Below are 13661 nucleotides of genomic sequence, written 5' to 3' on the forward strand. Positions count from 1 at the left end.
AATGCTTTTGTTTTTGGTTTGTTTCTCATTGTGAATCGACTGCTGGGTGGGGGTACCTCTGTTTTACCCTGATAACCATGACTGAAGTGTGGCTTAGGGGCTTGCCCTTTATGTTACGAATAGTGAGTTTGAAGAAAGAATCCATCTAAAGGAATCTGAAGTCACGATCATTCGATCATTCGTTTGTATGTTAAACAAGAAACTGACTTTTTATTATTGAGCAGTTTATAATAACTTTTCCTGTTCTCTAATCATATGTGTGTCTTTTTACTCAATCAGAACGTTAAACTCATCAAGGGCAAGAACTTCTGCTTTCAGAAATTTCCCATGTTGCTTACTGGTGGTCTTCTAACCTTTCTGAGACATAGATTTCTTTGGATGTGCTGTGGACTGAATTGTGCGTCCCCCCCTCCCCAGTTTCATATGTTGAAGCCCTAAACCCCCATGTGACTATATTTGGCGATGGGGCTTTTAGGGGACAATGCAAGTGAAATGAGGTTGTAAGGGCGGGGTCCTAATTTGTTAAGATTGATGGCCTTATAAAAACAGGAAGAGAGGTTTCTCTCTTTCTACACACACACACACACACACACACACACACACACACACACTCTCACAATGAGGAAAGGTTGTGTGAGCACACAGCAAGAAGGTGGCAAGCCAGGAGGAGTGTCTCCCCAGAAACCAACCTTGGAATTGAGCCTCCGGAGCTGTAGGAAGTTTCTGTGCTTTAAGCCGCCTTGTCTATGGTATTTTGTTGTGTCAATCTGAGCAGACTAATACAGAATATCTGACAAATGCTATGGATTTTGGAAGAAAAAAATCACATAGATACATTAACATCCCATATTTGATACAACATCAGATCCCACAGACCACTCGATGCCTGTTTGTGGACCACCAGGCATCCAGTGCTGTGCTCAGGGTGGGCTTTACTAAGCCTCAGGAAGGTGCGGAGGACAAGAGGGGACCCACGGCCTGAAATAGTGGGCCAGGGTGGGAGAAGACCCCTCTAGGGAACAATTTGTGATGACTTAATCTGGTCCAGGAAAAGGGGAGAGGAGACCCTGGGTGCAGGCCTAGCACAAAGTAAACTGGCCCAGTTCTCTAGGCTGCCAGTTAGGAAGGGGGCTGGAGTGGTCCTCGGCCGTCTTGATTAAAACAGCTTGTTTTGAATAATAGTCATTCACGATAGCCGCACTTTCTGGTTCTTGGAGCAAAGCTTTTTATAAGCAAAAGGAATGTATGGAATTAAACACTTATAGTAAACACAAAAGGGAGAGAAGGATAGAGAAGAACAGAGGAGAGTTAAGACATCAAATCGGGTACTCACAAAATCCAACCTTCTGGCTGGGGAAGGCCCTCGGTGAACAGCCTCGTTGGAGTCCCAGTTGAGGTTCCTGGGCGGAGCGTTCTCCACTCTGGTGAGGCTTCCAACTAGCTCTCCCGCCAGGGCAGTACATACGCCACCCGTGTGTGATCTCCGCTTAGTCCCGAGTGAGCTGGTTTTTCTGTTTCTCTTATCGTATCTCACAACCTCAGGAGCCTGGGCGTCTGCATGTTTCTCTGTCCTCCCTGACCTATTCCAGATAGATCTGGTCTGCCTCAAGGAGGTGAGGCAAGTTAATCCACCTTGGCATCAGGAACAGAAAGGCCAGTTCTGATCCCTAGGCCAGATGCAGAGCACAAGCCAACTAAGCCCCCCACGATTGCGTATGTGTGGTTCTGGGCAGAAATGCATGACAGGTCACACAAAACCCCTTCTATAGAGCACAGCTGTAGAGTGCTGCCGGCTGATTTAGTTGAGGAGTAAGGAGCTGAGTCCCGATTCAGCCTCTTTTGGCCATGGCACAAATTCTTGGGAAATCCCAACGGCAAGTCCTGCCCTGGGACGCCCCCATAGGCCCTAAAAGCCTGGGGCCAGGAGTGATCTGAGGACATTCACCCTCCGAGGGGGCAGGTGAACCGTCCTGTGCAGGCACGTGTCCTGTCAAGGTCTGCCACGTGGGGTGTGGTGACTGCCTTGTTTTCTCTGGAGTTCATGTAATTTGATGAGGGTGTGTGTGTGTGTGCGCGTGGTGGTAATTAGAATAATTGGGATTGGTTTGATTAACTAAATTGAGAAGGTGTGATCATTGCTATCTAGCAATCCTTCCCATGCTGCAGATTCAGAATGCATTAGAATGCACTGTTTGCTTTAAATGTTATCTTTCTTTAAAGGCCGTCTCTCTGTATCTGTTCATTTGGACAGCTGTGGAGCAGGCCTGTGTGAATGGAAATACACCACCTTTCGGCCCAGCAGTCACAGCAGGCTAAGAAGAGAATGAAATTCTTCTTTTTTTCTCCCTTTTTAAAAGTTTACTTATTTATTTTGAGAAAGAACGAGAGGGTGAGTTGAGGCGGGTAGAGAGAGAGGGCAAGAGAGAGAATCCCAAGCAGACTCCATGCGCAGCGCAGAGCCCGACGTGGGGCTCGATGTCATGACTGTGGGAAATCAAGAGTCAGACGCTTAACTGACTGAGCCACCCAGACACCCCTGAGAAGGGAATGGAACTCTTCTGATGCTGGCGTAAGCCTGGAAGAGTTCCTGGAGGAATCTGTGGAAGCAAGTTCGAATTTCCAGACAGACTAACTTAAGTGGCCAGAATGGAATGGGTCACAGACAATGTGGCCCGAAGGATGACTGGATTGAAATGAAAGAAGAATGTCAAGTTTGGAAGCAGTTCTGAAGTGAGAGGCGGGTCACTCATTCTTCTGTGGCTACTCGGAGTGATTTAGACTTAGTCCTAAGATGCAGGAGATCGTTCTCCATTTACATGGTGGCCAGAGATGCTCAGCTCTTAGTGGTTCCTGGCCTGTGTTCAGATGCCCTCTTCAGCTGCGGAAGAAAGAGCCAATGGCCCACATGAATCTGAATCCGTTCTCTTATAAAAGTGGACCTCTCGTGTATCTTCTCGTAAAAGGAACTTAAAAAGAGCAGCCAACTGTTTGCTTGGTCTAAGGAATCCTCTCAAAAAAATGTGCTTATGATTTTTGATTTTTTTGTTTTTAGATCACATGAAAGGATTAAGAGCCCCTACCTTGAAAAGAAGGTTGGAGTGCAGGTAATTTATTTTGCTACTTGTGTGTGTATGTGTGTGTGTGTGTGTGTGTGTGTGTTTTAAAATTTATTTCCTTATTTTGAGGGAGAGAGAGAGAGCATGGGTGTGCAGGGGAGGGGCAGAGACAGAGAGGGGGAGAGAGGATCCCAAGCAGGCTCCGAGCTGGCAGCAGTACAGCCCGATGTGGGGCTCGAACTTACAAACCGAGAGTTATTGACCTGAGCTAAAGCCAAGAGTTGGACACATAATTGACTGAGCTACCCAGGTGCCCCGTATGTGTTTTTTAAAGTAAACATCTTAATTGAGCTATAGCTTCCCACGCAGAAAAGTACTTACACCATAAGGGTACAATCTGATGAACTTCTACAGGTGAACACACTTGTGAAGCTTCCACTCGGGTCAAGAAATAGAACAGGACCAGTGTCCCAGAACAGAGCTCCGTCCCTCTTCCCAGTCAGTCCTCCTTTCCCAGAGACAACCTGTAGTCTGACTTTTTGTCATCAGGGCTTAGCTTTGGCTGTTTTTGACCTTTTCGGAAATGGAATCATTTCCTCCTCTATTTGTTTTCTTTCACTTAACATGACACTTGTGGGATTCATCATGCTATTGGGTGTGCAGCAATAGTGTGTTCATTTTTATTTCTCCGACTGTGTGTACACTTGTGTGTATAACTAGTTGTCCTCTTGTGAAGAAAATCACTTGTTTTTGGATTTTAAAGCTAAACTACCACATTATTTTCCTGTAGGCATTGCCTAAATGTCAATAACAAATCTCAAGATAGGTCTTGGAAAAGGCCTTGTTGACTTGTTAACTTCTGAACCGGTGGGTGTCAGTCTTCTCTGTGAACTGGTATCTGTAGTCTGCCTTCTTGAGAATCATAGCTAATGTGTGTTGATTCCAGGCACTGGGAATTTATTAGTCCAGCAGTTTCTTTGAGTGCCTGTGATGAGTCAGGCACTGTACTGGGTGCTGCGGATATAATAGTGACGACTATTAAATTATTAAATTAATTGCCCAAGGTCATGCAGCCAGTAAGTGGCAGGACCCGGATTTCAACCAGATCTGCCTGATTTTATGGCCTGTGTCTTAGCTATCTATTGCTGCGTAATGAATTACCCCAAACAACTAATCATATATTCTGTGGGTCAGGAACTCTGACGGAGTGCAGTGGGGGTTGCTGGTTTCTGCCTGGCAGGGTGTCCTATGGGGGCTGCCATTATCCGGAGGCTTGTTCATTCAATGTCTGACACCCAGGCTGAGAAGAACCAGGCAGCTGGGGCTTTGGGGCATCTCTGTCACTAGCAAAGATCTTCAGCATGGTGGTTTCAAGATAGCTGAACTTCGTAAAGAGAGACTTAGGGCTTAAAAAGTGTATGCGCCCAGGGAAAGTTAGCAGGTAGCCATGTTGCCCAGAAGACGTAGCCTCCAACGTCCGTGCAACCTTCCTTCATCACGTTCTGTCGGTTACAAAGGCAGGTTGAAGGGGAGGTTAAAACAGACCCCTCCTGTCAGTGGAGGGATTTCCATTTTGGAAAAAAGACCATGTACGGTTGAGATATGTATTAGTGTGGCCATCTTTGGAAAATATGGTCTACCGCAGACTATATTTTTCACCTCTGAGCTTTGCTTTCGAATTTTTAAAGTTTATTATGCAATTGATTTTTGCTCACTAAGAAACAGGCTTATATGAAGTTAAACACAGAAGCCTTCTGTTCCCCACAGCCGTTTCCATTCTTGAGAGGTAGCTTCATTTGATGGGATCTTGCCGGACATATCTGATCATGTACCTTTCACCGAAGAGTGATGGGGAACGGCTTTTGAAGAGGTCGGAGGGCACCGTAGTTTCTCATTTGCTGCTTCCCTGTTGTCCCTTTGCACTTTTTTTTTTTAAACTTCTGAAATAGTTTAATTTAGGGATGACTACTGGTACATTTGGTAATTGGGAGGAATTTCACTTAGTAAGTACATAATGCATGCATAATTAATTTACTTTGTGTTTGCATGCTGGGTTAAGGATCTTAGTTCTCATGCATTTGTGTTCATTAAAATGTTTCATGTTTATTAAAATTTAAAAGAATAGTCTTTTGATTTATTCTTTGGCCATGCACATTCGTTTTATTTTATTTTACTTTATTTTATTATTTTTACTTTATTTTTTTAACTTACATCCAAGTTAGTTAGCATATAGTGCAACAATGATTTCAGGAGTAGATTCCTTAGTGCCCCTTAACCATTTAGCCCATCCCCCCTGCAACAACCCCTCCAGTAACCCTGTTTGTTCTCCATATTTAAGAGTCTGTTTTGTCCTCCTCCCTGTTTTTATGTTGTTTTTGCTTCCTTTCGCTTGTGTTCATCTGTTCTGTGTCTTAAAGTCCTCATATGAGTGAAGTCATATGATATTTGTCTTTCTCTGACTAATTTCGCTTAGCATAATACCCTCCAGTTCCATCCATGTAGTTGCAAGTGGCAAGATTTCATTCTTTTTGATTGCTGAGTAATACTCCATTGTATATATATACCACATTTTCTTTATCCATTCATCCCTGGATGGACATTTGGGCTCTTTCCATACTTTGGCTATTGTTGATAGTGCTGCTATAAACATGGGTGTGTGTGTGCCCCTTTGAAACAGCATCCCTGTATCCCTTGGATAAATACCTAGTAGTGCCATTGCTGAGTCATAGGGTAGTTCTATTTTTAGCTTTTTGAGGAACCTCCATACTGTTTTCCAGAGTGGCCGCACCAGCTTGCGTTCCCACCAGCTGTGCAAAAGAGATCCTCTTTCTCCGCATCCTCGCCAACCTCTGTCGTTGCCTGAGTTGTGAATGTTAGCCATTCTGACGGGTGTGAGGTGGTATCTCATTGTGGTTTTGATTTGTATTTCCCTGATGATGAGTGCTGTGGAGCATTTTTTCATGCGTCAGTTGGCCATCTGGATGTCTTCTTTGGAGAAATGTCTATTCATGTCTTTCGCCCATTCCTTCACTGGATTATTTGTTTTTGGGGTGTTGAGTTTGATAAGTTCTTTATAGATTTTGGATACTAACCCTTTATCTGATATGTCATTTGCAAATATCTTCTCCCATTCTGTCAGTTGCCTTTTAGTTTTGGTGATTGTTTCCTTTGCTGTGCAGAAGATTTTTATTTTGATGAGGTCCCAATAGTTCATTTTTACTTTTGTTTTCCTTGCCTCTGGAGATGTGTTGAGTCAGAAGTTGCTGTGGCCAAGGTCAAAGAGGTTTTTGCCTGCTTTCTCCTTGAGGATTTTGATGGCTTCCTGTCTTACATTGAGGTCTTTCTTCCAATTTTGAGTGTATTTTTGTGTATGGTGTAAGAAAGTGGTCCAGATTCATTATTCTGCAAGTCGCTGTCCAGTTTTCCCAGCACCACTTGCTGAAGAGACTGTCTTTATTCCACTGGATATTCTTTCCTGCTTGGTCAAAGATTAGTTGATCATACGTTTGTGGGTCCATTTCTGGGTTCTCTATTCCATTGACCTGAGTGTCTGTTCTTGTGCCAGTACCATACTGTCTTGATGATTACCGCTTTGTAATAGAGCTTGAAGTCTGTGCACTTTTTCTTTTAAAGATTTTTATTTTATTTTATTATTATTCTATTTATTTATTAATGTTTAGTTTAGAGAGAGAGAGAGAGACAGCATGTAAGTGGGGGAATAGCAGAGAGAGAGGGAGATGCAGAATCCAAAGCAGGCTCCAGGCTCTGAGCTGTCAGTACAGAGCCTGACGTGAGGCTTGAACCCACAGACTGTGAGATCATGATCTAAGCTGAAGTCGGATGCTTAACAGACTGAGCCACCCAGGCATCCCTTATTTTGTTATTTAAAAAAAATTGTTTTTAATGTTTGTTTATTTTTGAGAGAGGGAGGGAGAGAGACAGAGCACGAGTGGGGGAGGGGCAGAGAGAGAGCAAGACACAGAATCTGAAGCAGGCTCAGAACTGTCAGCACACATATCGGACAAAGGGCTAGTATCCAAAATCTATAAAGAGCTCACCAAACTCCACACCCGAAAAACAAATAACCCAGTGAAGAAATGGGCAGAAAACATGAATAGACACTTCTTTAAAGAAGACGTCCAGATGGCCAACAGGCACATGAAAAGATGCTCAACGTCGCTCCTCATCAGGGAAATACAAGTCAAAACCACACTCAGATATCACCTCACGCCAGTCAGAGTGGCCAAAATGAACAAATCGGGAGACTATAGATGCTGGCGAGGATGTGGAGAAATGGGAACCCTCTTGCATTGTTGGTGGGAATGCAAACTGATGCAGCCACTCTGGAAAACAGTGTGGAGGTTCCTCAGAAAATTAAAAATAGAGCTACCCTATGACCCAGCAATAGCACTGCTAGGAATTTACCCAAGGGATACAGGAGTACTGATGCATAGGGGCACCTGTACCCCAATGTTTATAGCAGCACTCTCAACAATAGCCAAATTATGGAAAGAGCCTAAATGTCCATCAACTGATGAATGGATAAAGAAATTGTGGTTTATATACACAATGGAGTACTACGTGGCAATGAGAAAGAATGAAATCTGGCCCTTTGTAGCAACGTGGATAGAACTGGAGAGCGTTATGCTAAGTGAAATAAGCCATACAGAGAAAGACAGATACCATATGGTTTCACTCTTATGTGGATCCTGAGAAACTTAACAGAAACCCATGGGGGAGGGGAAGGAAAAAAAAAAGAGGTTAGAGTGGAAGAGAGCCAAAGCATAAGAGACTCTTAAAAACAGAACAAACGGAGGGTTGATGGGGGTGGGAGGGAGGGGGGGTGGGTGATGGGTATTGAGGAGGGCACCTTTTGGGATGAGCACTGGGTGTTGTATGGAAACCAATTTGACAACTTTGTATATTGGAAAAAAAAAAAAAAAAAAAAAAAAAAGAACTATCAGCACAGAGCCTGACGTGGGGCTCAAACCCACGGACCGTGAGATCATGACCTGAGCCGAAGTCGGATGCTTAACCGACTGAGCCACCCAAGTGCCCCTAAGATTTTTATTTTTAAATATTCTCTGCACCAGACATGGGTCTCTAACTTATAACCCTGAGATCGAGTCACATGCTCTGCCCACTGAGTTGGCCAGGTGCCCCTTTTGCAGCTGTGATGGGACTGAGATAGTCACAGTTGGTGGGATGTTGGGAATTATTCTGATGCTTTTTTTTTTTTTAAGTTCGTTTGTTTACTTTTGAGAGAGAGAGAAAGCAGTGGAGGGGCAAAGAGAGAGGGAGACAGAATCCCAAGGAGGGTCTGTGCCGTCAGCACAGAGTCCATTGTGGGGCTTGAACTCTTGGAACTGTGGGATCATGACCTGAGCTGAAATCAAGAGTTGGACGCTTAGCCAACTAAACCCCCCAGGTGCCCCTGCTCTGATGCTTTTTAAGCCAGCTTAGTTTCTGAATGATTGGAGATAACTGATAATGTGATGAAATGTATTTTCTGGTTACCCAGATGGTTCCTTTTGGATTGTACTGAAACAGTTTTTCTAAATTTCTTCCTTTCAGCTTGAAGGTTTATTTATACTGTTCACCTGTTACTAAAGAGTTGTTGTTAACTAACCCGAGGTACAGATTTTGGGAGAAACGAATTGTAAGTTTCATTTTTCAAATGGGCCTAATTCCTTTTCTCAAGTGGGAAATATTTTTCAAGGTAGATTGAACAACATGTTGGGATTATTCACAGCGCAGTTCCTCCTACACTACATTTATCCGCATTTATTACAATATTGATGTTTAGTCTTAGTAATTCATCAGTTTAGAAGAGGTCGACATTTTATTGTTGCAGATTTGTTTTTCTTATCTCTGAACGGTTTGATCTGGGGTCTTAGTTTTATTGGTTTAGTCTCATTAACTCTTGCTAAGTTGTATTTTATTTATTTATTAAACAAATTTTTTTAAATGTTTATTTATTCTTGAGAGAGAAAGAGAGACAGAGTGCGAGTGGGGTAAGATCAGAGAGAGAAGGAGACACAGAATCCGAAGCAGGTTCCAGGCTCTGAGCTGTCAGCATAGAGCCTGACACAGGGCTGGAACTCACAAGACATTAGATCATGATGTGAGTTGAAGTCAGATGCCTAACCGACTGAACCAACCAGGTGCCCCTTGCTGAGTTGTATTTTAATACTTCAAAGTATAAAATGTTTACTGATGCAATTGATAAATCCTTTTATGTAGGTCATGGCATGGTTTAGGAAAAATGAACATAGTTTGTGGGTTATCATAAGGGACGATGACTGGAGTGAAAATAGGACGGGCAACTTTGAATCTGACAGGGTAAATTGGATCTGTCCAATGGAAGGTCGATAGTAAAGGGGGGAAGCAAAACAATGGTATGTGGAAAATGTGAAGATGACAGGAAAAGTTCTGTTATAACAGTAATTACTGTAAATATGTCTTCAATTCTTGCTCAAAATACAGTTTTCTCAGTTTGGTTTAACAAAAATAGGCAAGATCCATCAGTGTTAGTTTACAAGAGACTTAGATAAACCAAAAAGATAAATGCAGGTTGAAATGGAAAAAAAGAAAAGAAAAGATGTGCTAAACAATTAGAAACTAAAAATGCCAGGGTGGCAATTTGTGTATCATACCAAATAGAATCGAAGGCAAAAAAAGACCTTAAGTTTCAAGGGGGATGTTATTTGCTGTCACAAGGAACAATGGACCAGGAAGACGTGAGCTTACATGCAATTGACAAAATAGCCTTAAAGTGGATAAAGTCATAACTGATCACCCGGGGCTCGATCTGAGAGAGAGAACCGTAGAGGGGGAGTGCAGCTAGGGTTCACTGTATGGATTAAGCCTTAAATAATTGTGGGAGCTCGCAGAGAAGTCTGAACAGATGTCAGCGAGTCTGTTTGATGTTTGTCTGTTGACAGCTCTCAACCCTCACATCCTCTTTCCACGTCTGCCCCTCGCAGGCTGATGAAAGCCTGCCCCTCCCTCCGCGCTGACCTGAAGTTGAAACCACGCAAGCCCCGCACACCCGCTAACCCCAGTAAAAGCAGGGCCACTCACTCCTATCCCCTCTCAGCCACAAGAGCCACTTCCTCCCAGCTGGGGCACTGCCCTCCTCTCCCCAAAAAGTATGTTCACACACTCTTGGTGCAGGCGTGGCATCTTCAGCCTCCACCTCTGATGGTAGCTAGGGTGGGGTCCGTCCCCACTCCGCAGGGGGACACAACAGCAAGGCTGTAACCTTGGCCTGAGTATTAAGCCTGGGGTTGTTGTGGTTCACCCCTGCCAGCTGTGGGGAAGGGGAGCTGAGCAAGCAATGAAGAGCGGAGAGACGCTGGAACCTACAAAGACAAACTGGAACCCCCGTCCGTCTTCCACTCCTCCCAGCCCTGTAGTGTAGCCGCCCCTATTGCCGCCGAGTTGCACACTCCTGACCCGGGCCCCCCAAGAAGCGGCGGATGTGCAGCCGAAGGCGGGGGTTGCCGCGGTCCTGCCCTGCGTCTGCGGGTCGAGCCGTCAGATCCTCAGCGTGCATGAGCTGAGTAGGACTTCTGGCAGCTTCAGAGCACGAAGAAATGGTCGCTGCTTCTCTTTGGCCTTCCAGATCTCACACGGAGGTTTGTCGGGGCCAGCCCCAAGCTGGAGGCGCACATGGAAGGGACTTCTAGGACAGTTCCCACTCAGCTGAGTCGATGTGGTACAAGGGCCGCCTCCCAATCTGGAGAAGACCAGGCGGCCCCACTGTTGTAGCTGGAGCACTTCCCACGCCGCTCCGAGAGACTGGAGATGAAGGAGGCAGGAAGACACAAGATTCGAAGGACACGATGAATGGGAACTAATAGCAATCCATAGCTTTACACCCAAAGGGAAAACAAGATCTTTGGTGTACGTGGAACATTTACAACAACTGACCACATCCTGTGTCCCTAAAGAAGTAAGAAGTCCTAGCGATCTGTGCTCTGACCACAATGCAGTGATGCTGGGAGTCACGGATAAAAAGGAGAGCTGAAATCATCCCACACACATGAGAACTAAATGCATACAATAAACAACCATTAGGTTCAAGAGGAAATTGTAAAGAAAAACATCCAGTACTTCGAACTGATGGACAGCGAGAACACGACACATCAAAGTGTGTGGAACACTGCTGAATTAGTGCTTGAAGGGAAATTGATAGGGTTAAGTACATTTCCGAGAAAACAAAGACTAGAATTAAATGGAATAGGACTTCAACTCAATAAGAAGGAAAAGGAGCAGCAAAGCAAATCTAGGGATATGTGGAAGAAGGAAATAGTAAAGATAAAAGGACAAGTTAGCGATACAGAGACTGACAACCACCACAGAAAATAAAAGGAAGATTAACAAAAGTAAACGCTCATCCTTAGAGGAATAGAGAGATATTTCCGCCAAGATTGATTTAAAAAAAGAAGATGCATATACAAATATGGAATGATAAAAAGGAAAATAACTATTAATAGCAGTAATGCAGTTTTTGAAAATTAATGACAGTATGATAGTTTAGACAAAGTGGATAAAAATCTAGATAAGCAGGAAAATACCAAATTGAGGCAAGAAAAGTGGAGAACTTGAATAAACATCGAAGAAATTAAAACAACTTACAAAGATCACTTCAAAAAAGCCCCAGGTCCAGATGGTTTTATAGGTGCATTTTGCCAAATGTTCAAAGGACAGACAGTCCCCATACTAGATGAGTTTTTATAGGATATAATAGAGAAGCTGCTCACCTTGCCGGCAAAACTGATAATGATAGTGCATGGGGGAGAAAGGCCATTTGATATATGACCATGTGAGCATCCTAACTAAGGTAATAGCTACCTGAACCTAACAGTAGTAGACGACAGTGCATTGTGGATGCAGCGTGTTTATTCCAGAATGCAAGAATATTCTTAACATCCAAATCTCCATCACTGTAAGTTTTATGAAAAATTATGTTAATTCATCTGTCAGCTTCTTACTGAATGCCTCTCGTGCTAGTTGCTGTTCTAGTAAACTGTGCAAGGGCACCGTGGAGCCCTCTGCTCTGTGGATTAGGCCAATACCTCATGGACTGACTTGGGGCTGGCCCCAGGCTGAGTTCGGCAGCACAAAACCTAAGCATGTAGAACACATGACCACATGTTTTACAAAGACTCAAGTTCATAGGGAGTGGGGAACAGTAGTTTAGGGATGGGGAGGTGCAGGGAGAACAGTTGAATTCTCTAAAAATTTTTTATTTTCAATGTTTACTTATTTTTGAGAGACAGAGAGAGAGAGTGGAGAAGAGGCAGAGAGAGGGGGAGACAGAGAGACACAGGCTCCAGGCTCTGAGCTGTCAGCACAGTGAGAAGAGTTGAATTCATGGAAATAGAATTGCTGCGTCAAAGGATATTTAAGTTTATAAGGCATTTAATCCATGTTGCCCTGTGAGCCATGAGAAAGGCAGTGCTTTAGCTCTGTCGTTTCCAAGCCATTAAAATGTTTCGCATAGTGAAATAAATCAGAAATTGTTATGCAGAGAGGCTTAGGAACTTCTCTTTGTCCCGTTTTTGTGTTTGAGATGTCAAAAAGCCGTGAAACACTGTGAAAATACTTAGTATGATGTCTGTGTGATCTCTTATTTTAATAGATATCAATTGAAATTGAAACTCCTACCCAGATATCGTTAGTCGATGAAGCATCAGGTGAGGTAAGTATAGATTAAATACAATTTAAAAAAATTATTATTGAGTGCTAAAATGATTATCTTCTTTGATTTTGAATGTTCATTTAACTATAAGTAAAAATTACAGCAATTGAAAGAGTTTGTAGGGGGAAAAATTTGTGATCTCTTTATCTTCTCCATCCAAAGGTTTGGACATGACTTGTGTCCGATTCGCTCCTTTCTAGTAGTACCTGCTAATGGTGAAGACTCCAGCTGTTGGTATCTCTACGTGATGTCATGGTCACGTTTATTAAGTTGATCATAATATTCAGGATATAAAATGGTGCTTAATGCTTTTGTAGCAAATTTATGTATAGTTTGATTTTTTTTTTTTTGACTCATTTTGTTATTTAAGAAAGAGACCCTGTCCAGGTGGATCTAATGTATTTCTTTGTCCTTAAATTTAGAAGCAGGTACTTTTGTGTTGTGAATGTATTGTTTTAATAATAAGCACGACTGCAGATGTACTGTTTATTTGTTTATTGACATGCATGTGGGGGAGGCAGAGAGAGAGACAGAATCCCAAGTAGGCACCCACTCTGTCACCGAGCCCAACGCGGTACTCAGTCCCACAAACTACAAGATCATGACCCGAACTGAAGTCAAGAGTCAACACTTTGGGGCGCCTGGGTGGCTCAGTTGGTTAAGCGTTTGACTCTTGGTTTCAGCTCAGGTCATGGTCTCTAGATTCATGGGTTCAAGCCCTGGATCGGGCTCTGTGCTGAAAATGCGGAGCCTGCTTGGGATTCTCTCTCTGCCTCTCTCTTTCTACCCTGCCCCACTTGCTCTCTGTCTCTCTCTCAAAAAATAAATAAACATTAAAACAATTAAAAAAAAAAAAAGTTGGCACTTAACTGACTGGGCCACCCAGACACCACACT

General features: G+C 43.4%; 1 protein-coding gene across 8 annotated transcripts in view; it reads left to right on the forward strand.

Annotated features, from left to right (window-relative positions):
- Nucleotides 1–13661, forward strand: part of DCLRE1C (DNA cross-link repair 1C) — a 67969-nt gene that overhangs the window by 27474 nt on the left and 26834 nt on the right. For 5 of the 8 annotated variants that reach the window (XM_053895893.1, XM_019460707.2, XM_019460717.2 and 2 more), the window contains 2 exons: nucleotides 3053–3104; nucleotides 12706–12765. In XM_053895893.1, the coding sequence (XP_053751868.1) occupies nucleotides 3053–3104; nucleotides 12706–12765 (112 nt within the window). Of the gene's footprint in view, nucleotides 1–3052; nucleotides 3105–8630; nucleotides 8716–12705; nucleotides 12766–13661 lie in introns of those variants that run through there. The other 3 variants (XM_053895895.1, XM_053895897.1, XM_019460712.2) reach the window with 2 other exon arrangements.

This window comes from Panthera pardus, unplaced genomic scaffold (assembly GCF_024362965.1).
Source record: "Panthera pardus isolate Hobbes unplaced genomic scaffold, ASM2436296v1 HiC_scaffold_6, whole genome shotgun sequence".
NCBI classification, from domain to species: Eukaryota; Metazoa; Chordata; class Mammalia; order Carnivora; family Felidae; genus Panthera; species Panthera pardus.